General features: G+C 54.5%; 1 protein-coding gene across 1 annotated transcript in view; it reads right to left on the bottom strand.

The window, feature by feature from the left end:
• Nucleotides 1-2,093: 2,093 nt before the first annotated feature.
• The window catches only part of DPYSL4 (dihydropyrimidinase like 4), a 68,700-nt gene continuing 59,099 nt past the window's right edge, over nt 2,094-11,694 (bottom strand). Inside the window, exons 13-14 of the mRNA XM_027840474.1 lie at nt 3,860-4,031; nt 2,094-3,376 (exon numbers count right to left, since the gene is read on the bottom strand). Coding sequence (XP_027696275.1) covers nt 3,285-3,376; nt 3,860-4,031 — 264 coding nt within the window. The 3' untranslated portion in view covers nt 2,094-3,284. The remainder of the gene's footprint in view (nt 3,377-3,859; nt 4,032-11,694) is intronic.

The following is an 11,694-nucleotide window of genomic DNA, read 5'->3' as shown; positions in this document are numbered from 1 at the left end:
GGGGTCCTTTAAGAGTCTTGGCAGTTTAGAACAAGGCCCCCTCCCTGGGCAAGGCATGAACATTCTGAGGGGGCTGTTGAGGGTGACAGTTGGAAAGGGGTGACGTGAGCGAGAGGACTGGAGGAGGATCAGAGATAGGATGGGAGGCAGGTGTGGGCTGGGTGCAAAGTGTAGCCAAGACAGAACAGCTCAATACTTGGCCTCCTTGCACACTGCTTGGATGTCAAAACAAGGTGCAGACCAATCCCAGCAAAGAGCCTCCACAATTGGAGAGGCCCCTGCTCCCATCTTGATGGTAGCAATTAGGGACTGCTTTGAATGGGAATGCCACATGCTACCAAAGGCTCTGCTGGTCCTCTCATACTCATTTAGGATCTTCCTTTTGCGTGTTAACTGGCCTTTGGACTTCTCTTTTACCTTCTTCCCTTTGAGGACTCTTACACAGATGTTTTTTATGGTCACTTCCAGCTCTAAATCTGTGCTCCTATGATGTTTTTTTTTCTGTACTAAGACTTCCAGAAGGAGAAATAGGGATAACCAAGCTTTGGCCCAGGCCCTCATTATTAGAGGGTGGTTGGACCACAGAAAAGGAATGACTTTTAGGGTCAGGAAGAGTGGAGGACAAAGTGGTAAAAGACTGAATGGGACAGTAGGGTCTGAAGGGCAGACAGTGTTGACAGAGCCTGGATCATAGTTGGCACTTAATAAATGCTTGTTGAGTAGCATGAACTGGGAAGGAGGTTTCGAGTTAGCGCTGCTCACACCCTGTGAACCAGAACTGTCTTGCATGGGTGAGACATGGCCCAGAGTGGGAAGGATGGCAAGCTTTGGGCTGATAAAACCACTTCACAGGTGTCTGGTTTCCAGGAAGGTCTTTTCTTGAATTGATGGTGCGAACCCTAGAGCGGGTTATTTCCTCTGCAGTTAGGTGGGCTGCCATGCTCTCAACCTACCCTGAACATCTGAGGAAGAGTCCCACGAATCCTGAATTTCTGGACTATTGATGCTTTTGAGTCATGCCAAAGCTGCTTTGGCTCATCTTCTCCAGTACTCGTGGCCTCCCCGTGGTCTGGAGGTGACTCTGGGTTCTTGCCGGCTTTGCCAGTGGAGCCCCGAGCTTAAGCAGGTCCTACCTGGCTCGAAAGGCTTCAAGGACAGGCCCCGTGGTGGACTGGGTGTTTCTTGTCTGAGGCCCAGCCTAGCTAAGTGCAGAGGGACTCATCACCCAAGATCTGGCCATCAGGCAGTGACTATTGTCCAGCCAAGGCATTTAGCAAAGGTTGCCTGAGATGGCATGAATCAGCATTGACCCCACCCCCACCACCCAACCCTGCATGCAGGTGAAGCCACTGGCCACTCTCCCCACCCATTCCACACAAGTTGGCTCTCTGAAGACTGCCACCAAGTGGGTACCATGCCACCCAAGTCCATAGCCCTGCAAAGAATAAGTCTCCTCTGTGCCAGGTCTTATAGTCAACCTGTGGTCTCCCCCTGTTATAAGGAGGATCATCTTGCAAACTTTCTAAAGAACTGAGTGGGAATTGTCCACATGGAAATTGGGAGGGGGGGGGTCAGAACTCCAGAGATTGAGTCTCCTGTCTCTTTGGACAGGACATCTTGTCGACCTTGGGAAGTCACAATCAAAGCCTCTACATTCCATTATGCTATGGCAGGAAAGGCTGACCTAGAGAAACAGGGAGAAAATGATGCCTGTTTTGCTCTCCCTAAAGTCATGCCCAGAAGCCCCAGTGGTGCAGAACTCATGCTCTGTGCAAGGGAGCCGAAGCTCCCACTAAGAAAACTCGTGGTTCTGCCCTTCCTCTCACCTCCTCTCTGCCCTAAAGCTCTGTCCTCTCTGGCTCAGACTACAGCTCCGGGCAGCCGGGACGGGGAAGGCCACCATGGCCCACCAGATGCCAAAGTTGTGCTGAGCCGCCTGGCTGGAGGTGCTCTCCTCCCCCCACTGCACCACACAGATGGGCACTGGGAGATGTCTCAGACTTCCTCCCAGTGCAGAGCAGTCCAGACTCCCCTCCTTCTCCGCTCACGGCCAAAGCAGCCCCAGCTGATGGGAGGGGTCAAATGCACCTTTATTAGTGGATTATTTTCAAGACTTAAGACACAGGCGAAGGGAAGGGGGTGAGCACCAGGGAAGGGTGGGGGGCACAGTGTTTCCAGAGGTCCCATGCAAGAGAAGGGGAAGCAGGCTAACAAAACCCAGCTCCTGGTGGGCTGCTGGCTAGCTGGTCCAAATTCATTGATCACAAGGGAGCACACGGTCTGTCCTAGCACTAGGATGGATCATCTGTGGAATGCCGGAGAAGATGGAGTCACTTCACAGCTTCCAAAGAGCTCAAGGGAAATTCCAGTTTTGTAACAAATACAAACGCTAGTTATCTAATGGCCTTAACATTTGTCTAGAACTGGGCTAACATTTGGTCCTTGGAAATGTAAAACAACCCAGTTGTGGTTGCAAAGGCCTGAGCTGAAGCCAGCCTCCTCCTAAGTCTAGGCCCCTGAAGGGGAATGAGTAAGGACTTTGATGGTGCTTATGGCAGTGTGGGCAGGAAAACAGCCTAGCTAGGGACACAGGGCTGTGAGTGGCAGATAGGAAACAGAGGCTTCGTTATTATTGATGATTGCAGCCCTCAGAAATATGTCGGCGGTCAAAACAGAGCAGGGTTCGAGACCTGGTGGGTCTTGAGAAGTCCCTCTGCTCTCACTGGCAGTGCGCAAGTCTAGAAAGCACCCTATGGTCAGGCTCGGGGGGCAAGGGGGCCTGCAGGGGCTGGAAGTGTCCTATGAGAAGGGCTGCCTAAGGGTAAAGACTGTTTCAGTTTTGTCTTTGTGTCTCTGTGCTCAGCCCGGGGTCTGCCCCATGGCAGAAACTTGGTCAATGCGAAGGGAATGGAAGGGCGTTCATTGGACAAGTGCCATTTTTAGCATTTGGTGCCCTACCCCATCTATTCCTGAGAGGTCCAGAATTTTGAGACAGCTGCCTTTTCTTGCCTCCACTTTCTTCCTTGGAGGAGGCTGGGCATGGCAGGAAGCCAGGTAGCAGCTGGAGCTGTGGACCTGGAAATGTCCCTACTCCGCTACTGTGGGCAGGCAGTGCCAACTCCCCTGGGCCTGCCTTCTCTTGGGGTGGTGTCTTACAAGGGGACCCAGACTTCTCAGAAAGGAAAGCCTACTGGTGGGGGGGGAATGGAGGCAAAGTAGGGCCCTTCTCAGAAGTTTGGTAGGTGGCCAATGAGAACCAGTGCTGAAGGCCCGGAAGGCCCTCCCTAGGATAGAGATGTGATATTGGACCGTCCTCCTGGAGGGGCAATGATCTTCTGGGCTGGCCTCCTGGCAATGTGGTCATCAGCTTGAGAGCCTGGCAGGGAAAGAAGACAGGAAACTGGAGATTTCTCCCAGATCACAAACTCCCAAGGAAGCCTGCCTTTTTGCATGGGCAGAGGGTGGGGAGGGCTTTGGACTGTGGGCTGCTGGGCCAGAGAAGAGGACATTCCACAAAACACCTGGGCTCTGTGCCATTGGCTGCACCAAGGCAACAGGATCCAGTGCCCCTGTTCGTGTGAACCCCCTGGGCATCGCCCCCCTCCCCAGCTCAGATTTCTACCAAAGTTCTAGGATGCTGGTGGTGGAGGGAGGAGGAACTTAGAACCACTGAGCTTCACCGGGGTGACCTGGCCTGTCAGGGCCAGGTCACTCAGCTCCTAGCTCGGCCCTCCGCCTATGACCCCACCCCCACTCCTGTCAGCCAGTGGTGGTGCCGAAGACTCCCCAGGGTCTCAGATGAGGGGGCCCAGGGCTGTCTCCAGATTGCCCTCTCCCTTCCCATTCCCCAGGGACTCACCAGACAAGCTGAATCCAGACTGGTGCAGGTTGCGGATGGGGGGGACTGTGATTTTGCCAGAGCAGGAGGTGATTCTGGAGGCTGGTGTTGGGGCTGCTGACTTGGCTGTCACAATCCCATCATGGACTGGGCCATCATAGAGCCCCCTTGGCACACCATGAATCTCAGCCAGCTGGTGGTGGGCAGGGAGGAGCAGAACAGAAAGGGAAAAAGAGACAGAACAATCAGGGCAGAGCCTGGGCTGGGAGGCATCAGTGCACGGTCCCCCTGAGACAGGGAGCGCATGCAATGGGTTTCCAGTGCTGCCTGCCCTGGGAATGCACAAGTTGGGAGTGTATGAGTCCATCGAGCATGGCTGGAATGTGGGCCCCATATTAGAAGGGCCTGGGACCTGAGCAGGGAGGCCAAAAGGTGCCCATCTCATGAGAGCCTCTGAGCCAAAATCCCGGTGGGAAGGACAGCATCCCCAAAACGTGAGCAACCCTGGTCGAGGATCCCACTCTGGTCCACTCAGTCTCTGTGCTCTACTCCCTGGTGTCCTCTCAAAAAGTGGGGGTGGAAGTTCCCCAAACATCGGCTCAGCCTGAATTATCATTATTAATGGAATAAAACCCAAACCAATGTTGAAGCAAATGATGAAGCCTTCTAGCCCCATTCCTCCTCCTCCTCCTTCTGAAGCCAAGGGAGAGGTCAGGATTTGTCTGAGCTCACCCCACTCTGGTGGGGCTGGGGGAGGGGAGGTGGCTGGCCTTTAGCCCTGCTGGGCCAAGTTCCCACATGAAAGCCAGAGGTCTGCCATGAATGACTTCTTAGCAGGGAAAGGAGGCTGTCCTCCCATTTACTCAACTGGAGTCAAGGCTAAGCCACAGGGAACTCCTTAGGAGATAGGGATATGATCCGATCCCACAAGGGGCTTGGCCACATGCGACCAGAGGATGGGGCTCTGGGGGGAATAGCCAAAATGCTCCCCCAGTCATGCTTGGCTGGCCCTGGGAAGGAGGCCTGTCCTTGGTGCTGGGGTGGTCTCTGCTCTGCTGCTCCTTGGTCATTCCATGCTGGGTCCTTCCTGGGCTCCTAGGGCCTGCGCTGGCCAAGGCTGCTTAGAGCTGTGCAGGCAGGCCCAGGCTCTGTCATCCTCATATGTTCATGGCCAGGCCGATGCTATGTCCAGACTCACGTGGGCATCACGGCTTGCTCCTGCCACCCCTCCCTTGGCACTGTTGGGCCCCAAAGGACATGGACTCTGGCCTTGGCAGACTGCCTCTCCTCACAGAGGGGCAATGCTGTTCTCAAGTGATGGAAAACTGGAGGCCATCAGCCTTCCTCTTGCAATGGGCCTCAGACCTGAAGGGAGTTGATGGGGGATTTTGCCGGGCAGGCCTGCCCCAGCTAAGGTTCTGTTGAGTGGGATGGAGCTCTGGCTCGTTCCCTTAATGACCATAATTCCCTTAATTACTCTGTGGGCCTGCACCATAGACAGGAGCACCAGCTGGGATGCATGTGAGGGATTCTGGCCAGTCTTTGCTCCACCTCCCAATACTCTATGTGAGTATGGTCAAGCCTCTTGCCCTCTCTGGGCTGCCTGTTTCCTTTCCTGCAAATTGAAAAGGTTGGACTAAAGGATCCCTGAGCATCCCCCCAGCTCTGATGAGTCTGGGAGAAGCTCCTCGAGCTCAGGGCCAGACGCCTCTTTGGGTTCCTGAAAAAAATGCTTTCGTGCTTTTAGGATCGGTGATTTGGGGAGCTCTCTCGCTCCAGCAAGGCAGATAGAAGCCACTTCCCTTTTGACCAGATGGTCTTCAAGAGCTACCAGGCTTAAAACAATCCTGACCTGTGGCCATCCTCTGAGCCTTCAGCAGATTCTGACACCTGGGGCTCACTGTGTCGACAGCCCTGTCCTCAAAGCCCTTCCAGCACGATGGGACTGGCCAGAGAGTGCTCCGATGGGAGGGCCTGGGAAACCTGAGGGTCCTGTCCATACTGCACAGAAGCATCAGAGGTGTGGACAGGACTGGAGCTTAGTGAAAAAAAGCCCCTAGAGATGAGATCTCAATCCCATCCCAGAGCAAATTCCACCAAGCCTCCCTCTGGGGATCCACAAGTTTCCCGGAACAAAAGGGAATTAAAGACGCATGGTCATTGTGGCCTTCCACTTTCCATCACTTCTCAGTCAAGTCTGAGCTGAAAGCCAGAGCACCAGCTGGCCCTGCCTCGCCGCCCCCCAATCCTGCTCCCTTCACCTGCCTCCTGCTTTCACAAGGAAAGACAGCTCACCCACCATGCACTTCCACTTCACCAGCCAAGGCTGTGGATGGATGGAACAATGCGCCCATGCTCTTATTATTATGGAGGGACAGCAACTGTGGCCAGGTTCCAGAAGGCTCACGACATCTGCCAGGGTCTCAAGGATTCAATGTGTAGGTTCATAAGTACAGAGAAACTGAGAGAGGGGTCGCCCAGAGGGGAAGGAGAAGGGGAGAAAAGAAAAGTAGAGAAGAGGAGAGGAGAGGAGAGGAGAGGAGGGGAGAGGAGAAGAGGGGAGGGAAGGGGAGAGGAAAGAAAGGGAGGAGAGGGAGGGGAGGGGAGGGGAAGGGAGAGAACACTTTTCATCCAGGGCCAGCGTGGATTTTGTGATCTGAGCAGGAAAAAGCAGGGAGGAAGCATATATGTACGCAGACATATATGTGTGAATGTATGTGTAGGTATGAGTGTGTGTGTGCTTGTGAGTGAGTGTGAGTGCACACACTGGGCCCAAGATTTGATCCAAATGCAGAAACGAGAAAAGCTGAGCCTGGTTGAGCCACAAGCTGGAGGGAACATCCCCCGGGCTGGTTCCCGATGCCCCTGGTTGGACCATGGGATGGACAGAGCTTTCATTTCCTTCCCTGTCCCAGGATAGCCAGAGTGGGGGTGCGAACCGTTAACAGTGGCTTCCTCATGACTTGTGTCCAGCATGCGGTCTCTGTCCACTCCCTGGGGTTGTGCCCTATGCTTCTGGCCTTCTCCCCAATTACAGCGTTTTAAAGATGGGGTGCATGAGTGCTCCCTACCTCCAGGCACGCTGAAGTCACTCCATCCCCTCAGTGGCGGGATCCATCAGACACCCGCTGCTCTCCTGGGCAGGAACCTGGCCCCAACCTGGGAGAGCCTTCCATGGACTCTGCCTGGGAGGGTTGGAGGTCCCAAGGAGGCTCTGCAGAGGCCGAGGACGTGCTCAGAGAGCTCTCCACACGACTGGCGGATGCTAATTCCTCAAGGCTAAGGTTACTCCTCATCCCAAGAGGGGTGAGCGGAGCTGCTAGTCATTCACACTCTGGTGTAATCAAGCTGCTTTTTGTGTGAGGAAGTAAAACAAAGATCAGTCCTGGGTGACTGTGATCTCACGGGCACCAGGAAGGCATCAAACCTCCCATCTTCCATGGCCATGTCCCACACTTCAGGGTCTCTCTTCCCTGAAGTCTATGGGATTCCCTCCCCAAGCTGAAGGGTCTCAGGAAAGGCAGGAAAGACCTGCCCAGCAGGGACCATGCGGTCAAACCTGGACCTGACACAGGTTTTAACCAGGCCCCAAGGCAGGCATCGCCCTTTGGGTGACAGCGTGGATAGGAGGAAGGTTTTCCTTACATCAAGCCTAAAGCTGTCTGTCCAACTACCACCCTTAGCTCTCTCTTCTGTGAATAGCTTTGGGAGAGCTGCCCCTATGTTGGAGGGCCTCGATAAGGTCCAGCCTGACACGTCAGCCAACCCAGGCTGCCTGGACTGAGGTGAAGGGGGTGCACGGCCACCGGGATGGGGGAAGGTGACGGAGGTCCTTTTGATCTAGGTCACAAGTTGGCCAAGGAAGGAGAAGGTCCAGAGGCAGAGGTGATGCACGCAGCCAGTGGCCTGGCGCACAAGGTTTCCAGAGGGGGCGGTGTGATCTCCCTTCTTTTCAGAGTCATCAGGGTTGTGGCCTATTGCTGGTGGCCTCGGGGAGGCAACCGTGGAGTCCCAGGTGCTTGGAGACATCACGGTGATGGCAGGTAGCCTGGGCCACTGTCATGGGCCATACATGGGGTACCTCTTGCACCCCTGTCCCAAACCTCTCTGGCCCCTATTTCCGTCTTTCCTTTCCTCTCTGGAGCTCTCCCATCCCAGGGGAACACAGTCCACAGAGGGCAAGGCTCCCAGGGACACAACGCGTAGGTCCCACCCTATTCAAGGGGCCATTGCTACTGGAGCGGGCCTCCACAGCCTGCCCAGGCCTCATGAAGAGAGCTGTGGATGGACACTGCTCATAGCCTAGGGAGGGAGGAGGCCCACAGGTCACTCTGGGGATTTCAGCTTTCGGTTTCTTTCCTTCTGAATGTCCTGACACTCCCCAGGCCTCAGTTCACTTCTCCAGACCTCAAGTGAGGAAGGAAGGTCCTGGAGCCGGGGGCTTCCCTTCTGCCCACTCTTCCTGGGTCTCTTTTTCATAGCTTTGGTGTGGAAACCCACCATAGAGAGTACTCCTTCAAACATCCTCTAGCTCTCCTATTTATCCAAAAATCTCTCCTACTTAGAAGCAAGTGGAAGGAAACATCTCCAGGGCACTATTCTCCCTTCCAAGACCCTCCCTGAGACGCTTTTGTTCTCTTCCTCAGCCTAAGCAAAAGCCTGCTCCCAATCCTTGCCCTGGGCCCACTAAGCCTTTCACCTTCCAGAAGGTCTGGTCCCTTTGGGTTTTCCTGCCCTGCCTACCCCACCCCCGCCACCTCCTGGTTCTCTACCATTAAGAGTTTTCCCAGGTCTCTCCCTGACTCATGGGGATGGCCCTTACGGACTTTCTGGCTCCTCTCTCAGGGACCAAGGAAGGATCCATGGAATTCCAGGACCCGGTCAACGTTTTCTGGCGAGGGGCCTAGTTCAGGAGGAATTAACCCTCACCTTGGCCCAGGGAGCCACCATTCTCCCCTGCCCCATAGACCCCAGCCTGAAGGCCCTCGACTGAAAGCAAACTGGGTTTCCTGGGAGCAGACAGTGGCTGTGACCAAAGAATTAATTGATCATCAGTGGCCACTTGGCCCATGCCAAGTGTCTCTGTCCTGGGCTGGTCCCATCCTTGGACAGCAAATGCTGTTAGCTGACTGTTTCCCTAACATAGTTAAGGTACACCAAGCAGTGCCCTGAAGATGGCAGGAGAGGAATTAACAGAAATACCATTCCTGAAGGCACAGAACGGTAAATAAAAATGAATGTAATCCAAATCTTCCTTCCTGAAATGGTGATTCCTTGTCATGCCCCTCCCCCAGGGTGGTCAGCTGGATTTCCTCTTAACCCCTGGCAGGGGGAGGGGTGGAACTAGCATCATTCCCAAAGCTCACAAGCGCCAAGGGAAAGCAGCAATCAGTGCTGAAGAAGAGGAGGGAATGCTCCCTGGGGGAGGGTGAGCTAGCCCCAGCACACACCCACACACTCATCTTGTTCAGCCCAAGAGGGTATCCGAAAGTGAAGAGAGACAGAGCATCCCAACCTTCCTATTGGGGCCCAGTGTGGCCTAAGGGCCACAGCCCTGATAAGCTTAAGGCAAAGACAGGGAAGAGGCAGCGGGGTGGGAGGATGGGAGGATGGAAGCAAGAGGAAAGTACAAGTACAAACCTAAGTGAGGGGGGAGGGAGAGGGAGAGAGAGAGAGAGAGAGAGAGAGAGAGAGAGAAGGAGAAGAAGGAGGAGGAGGAGGAGGAGAGGAGAGGAGAGGAGAGGAGAGGAGAGGAGAGGAGAGGAGAGAGAAGATGAACTAGAAATGAGGAGCCTCACCCTGACCAGCACTCCACAACCACTCCTTGGGGACCCTGGCTGCATTATCCTGAAGCTGGCCCAACACCCCCCAAGCAGAAGCCATAGTCTGAGACATTCTCTGTTGGGCTCACTGCCCTCCAGCCCATCCCAAGTGGAAGGCTCTGGGCTCCCCAAACATTGCCCCTTGTTGCGTCTTTGAATACAGTTTTCTCAAAGCAACATGCTTCTCAGGGTCCTTTCAGGATGGCTGACTTGTAGGACTGGCACCCAGGAAATAGTCACTCCACAGAGAAGCTCTGCCCTCTGGCGTGGCCTCACAAACCTCAGGCCAGTCTTCTGACGCTGAGGAGAAATGAGCCTCTCCAAACTTAGCTAGTTTGGTCCTCGGACAGTCGACCCAGCCAGCCTCTGGGCTCCTACGTGAAGCTTTGGCAGCTTGAGGGTCATTGCCGGCAGCCTCGCTCGGCTTCCATAGGGCGTATCTGAAGACCTCTTGAGAAGAGCTGAGGATGCTCTGCCCCTTGGAGGCATGGGGGGAGGGGCAGGTCAGGCTGTGATCGTCCTGGGGAGCAGACTCAGAGGGGAGATAGCTGTCATTCAAGTGTTAGTGTGGTCAGGCTCCATTCCTCCTAACAAGTGAATGAGACCAGATTTGAGAGTGGAACGGGATTCCGGGTGCCGGGAGCTCAGCAGTCAGCCCCGAGGAGGAAGAAGAGTCCCTGGGAGCCCCGGGCACTTTGGGGGAGGGCCAGTTTGGAGGCAGCACCAAGACGGGGGCTCATATGCTGGTACCTGGGCAATGGGTGGAGGAGGGTTGTGCTAGGGTGGGTGGATCAAGGGGAAGGGAGATGGGTGGCTACCCAAGGATTCTCTTAAGCAATCATTGTATTGGTCCTGGCGTATCTCTCTGGGCCTGTAAGCCCTAGGTTGAAAGAGAAGACGGAGAGAGGAGGCAAAGGAAAGATAAAGAGAGAATGTGTCAGGGGAGGTGGCAAAAGAAAAGAGGTAGGGATTCACTCACCCCTGTATCTCCCCAAAGGGTGATTAAGCCCTTGCTCTGTGCCTTGCCCTGTGGGCTCAACATAAAGAGAAGTCAACACCTCTGTTTAGGAATCTTGTTTTCTACCTATAGAAAACAACACACATTCGCCCTGAGGGGCAGATGCAAGATCCCTTCAGGGCCAAGTGGTGTTAATGTAAGGAAAACAGGCCTTTCCCTCCTCTCTCCCAGTGTCCCCCACTGATGGATTCCATCTTTGTCTCAGCTCGACAATCCGTCCCTATCAGCACCGCCAGCCTAAGGTATGGGCGTCATCATCTCCCTCCTCCCAGGAGTCTCCCTGGGTCCCTCTAACCTCACTTTGTCCCCTTCAGATCTTCAGCTCTCTCAACAATGTCTCACCACCCTCAGGGCCTGCCCACTCTGGGCCAAGCAAGGGCTCCAACAGTCTGGCTTCAGTGGACCTATGGAGGACCCGGGCTCCCACTCATGCACATGCCTTGCCCTTCCTCAGGTGCACACGCTCCTTCCTCCCTAACTGCCCACCCCACCAAAATCCCCTTTTACTGCCTTTCAATTACACCTGCGCGGATCTCTCAAAGAGAGGTGTGGATGGGCCTAGACACTGTGAGTACTCCTCCCATCCAAAGGGCTGAGGGACCCCACAGGCCACTGAGGATTTTAGACTTCAGTTTCTTTTCTTTGGAAAGTCCTCACACTTATTAGGTCTCTCACTAGTCATTGCCTTTTCTTCGGTCTCTGTCTCTGTCTGTTTTTCTCTCTCTGTTCATGCCTTCATCCTGTTCTCCATTTGAGAAAGTGAGGATAGAGATTAGGGAGCATCCATCTTGCCTTACCTCCAAGAAGCCCAACTCTTAGGATTTCAATTTCAAGTAACGTAGCCAGCATTCGATCCCCACCCCCTCTGTTTACTCCCATCTCCTCAGCACTCTCCAATCTTCAGAAAATGATGAGCACTCAGTCCCCAAAGCCTGGGCTTCAAAAGACTCCTGACTTCCTCTACACAGACTACACAGACTTTCCCAGGATCCCCCTCCCACCTTCAGGGATGGCCT

The sequence above is a fragment of the Vombatus ursinus genome, unplaced genomic scaffold (genome assembly GCF_900497805.2).
Source record: "Vombatus ursinus unplaced genomic scaffold, bare-nosed wombat genome assembly UNPS02014845.1, whole genome shotgun sequence".
Taxonomy (NCBI): domain Eukaryota; kingdom Metazoa; phylum Chordata; class Mammalia; order Diprotodontia; family Vombatidae; genus Vombatus; species Vombatus ursinus.
Note: the sequence above shows the minus strand (reverse complement) of the source record. Positions and strands in the feature narration are given on the sequence as shown.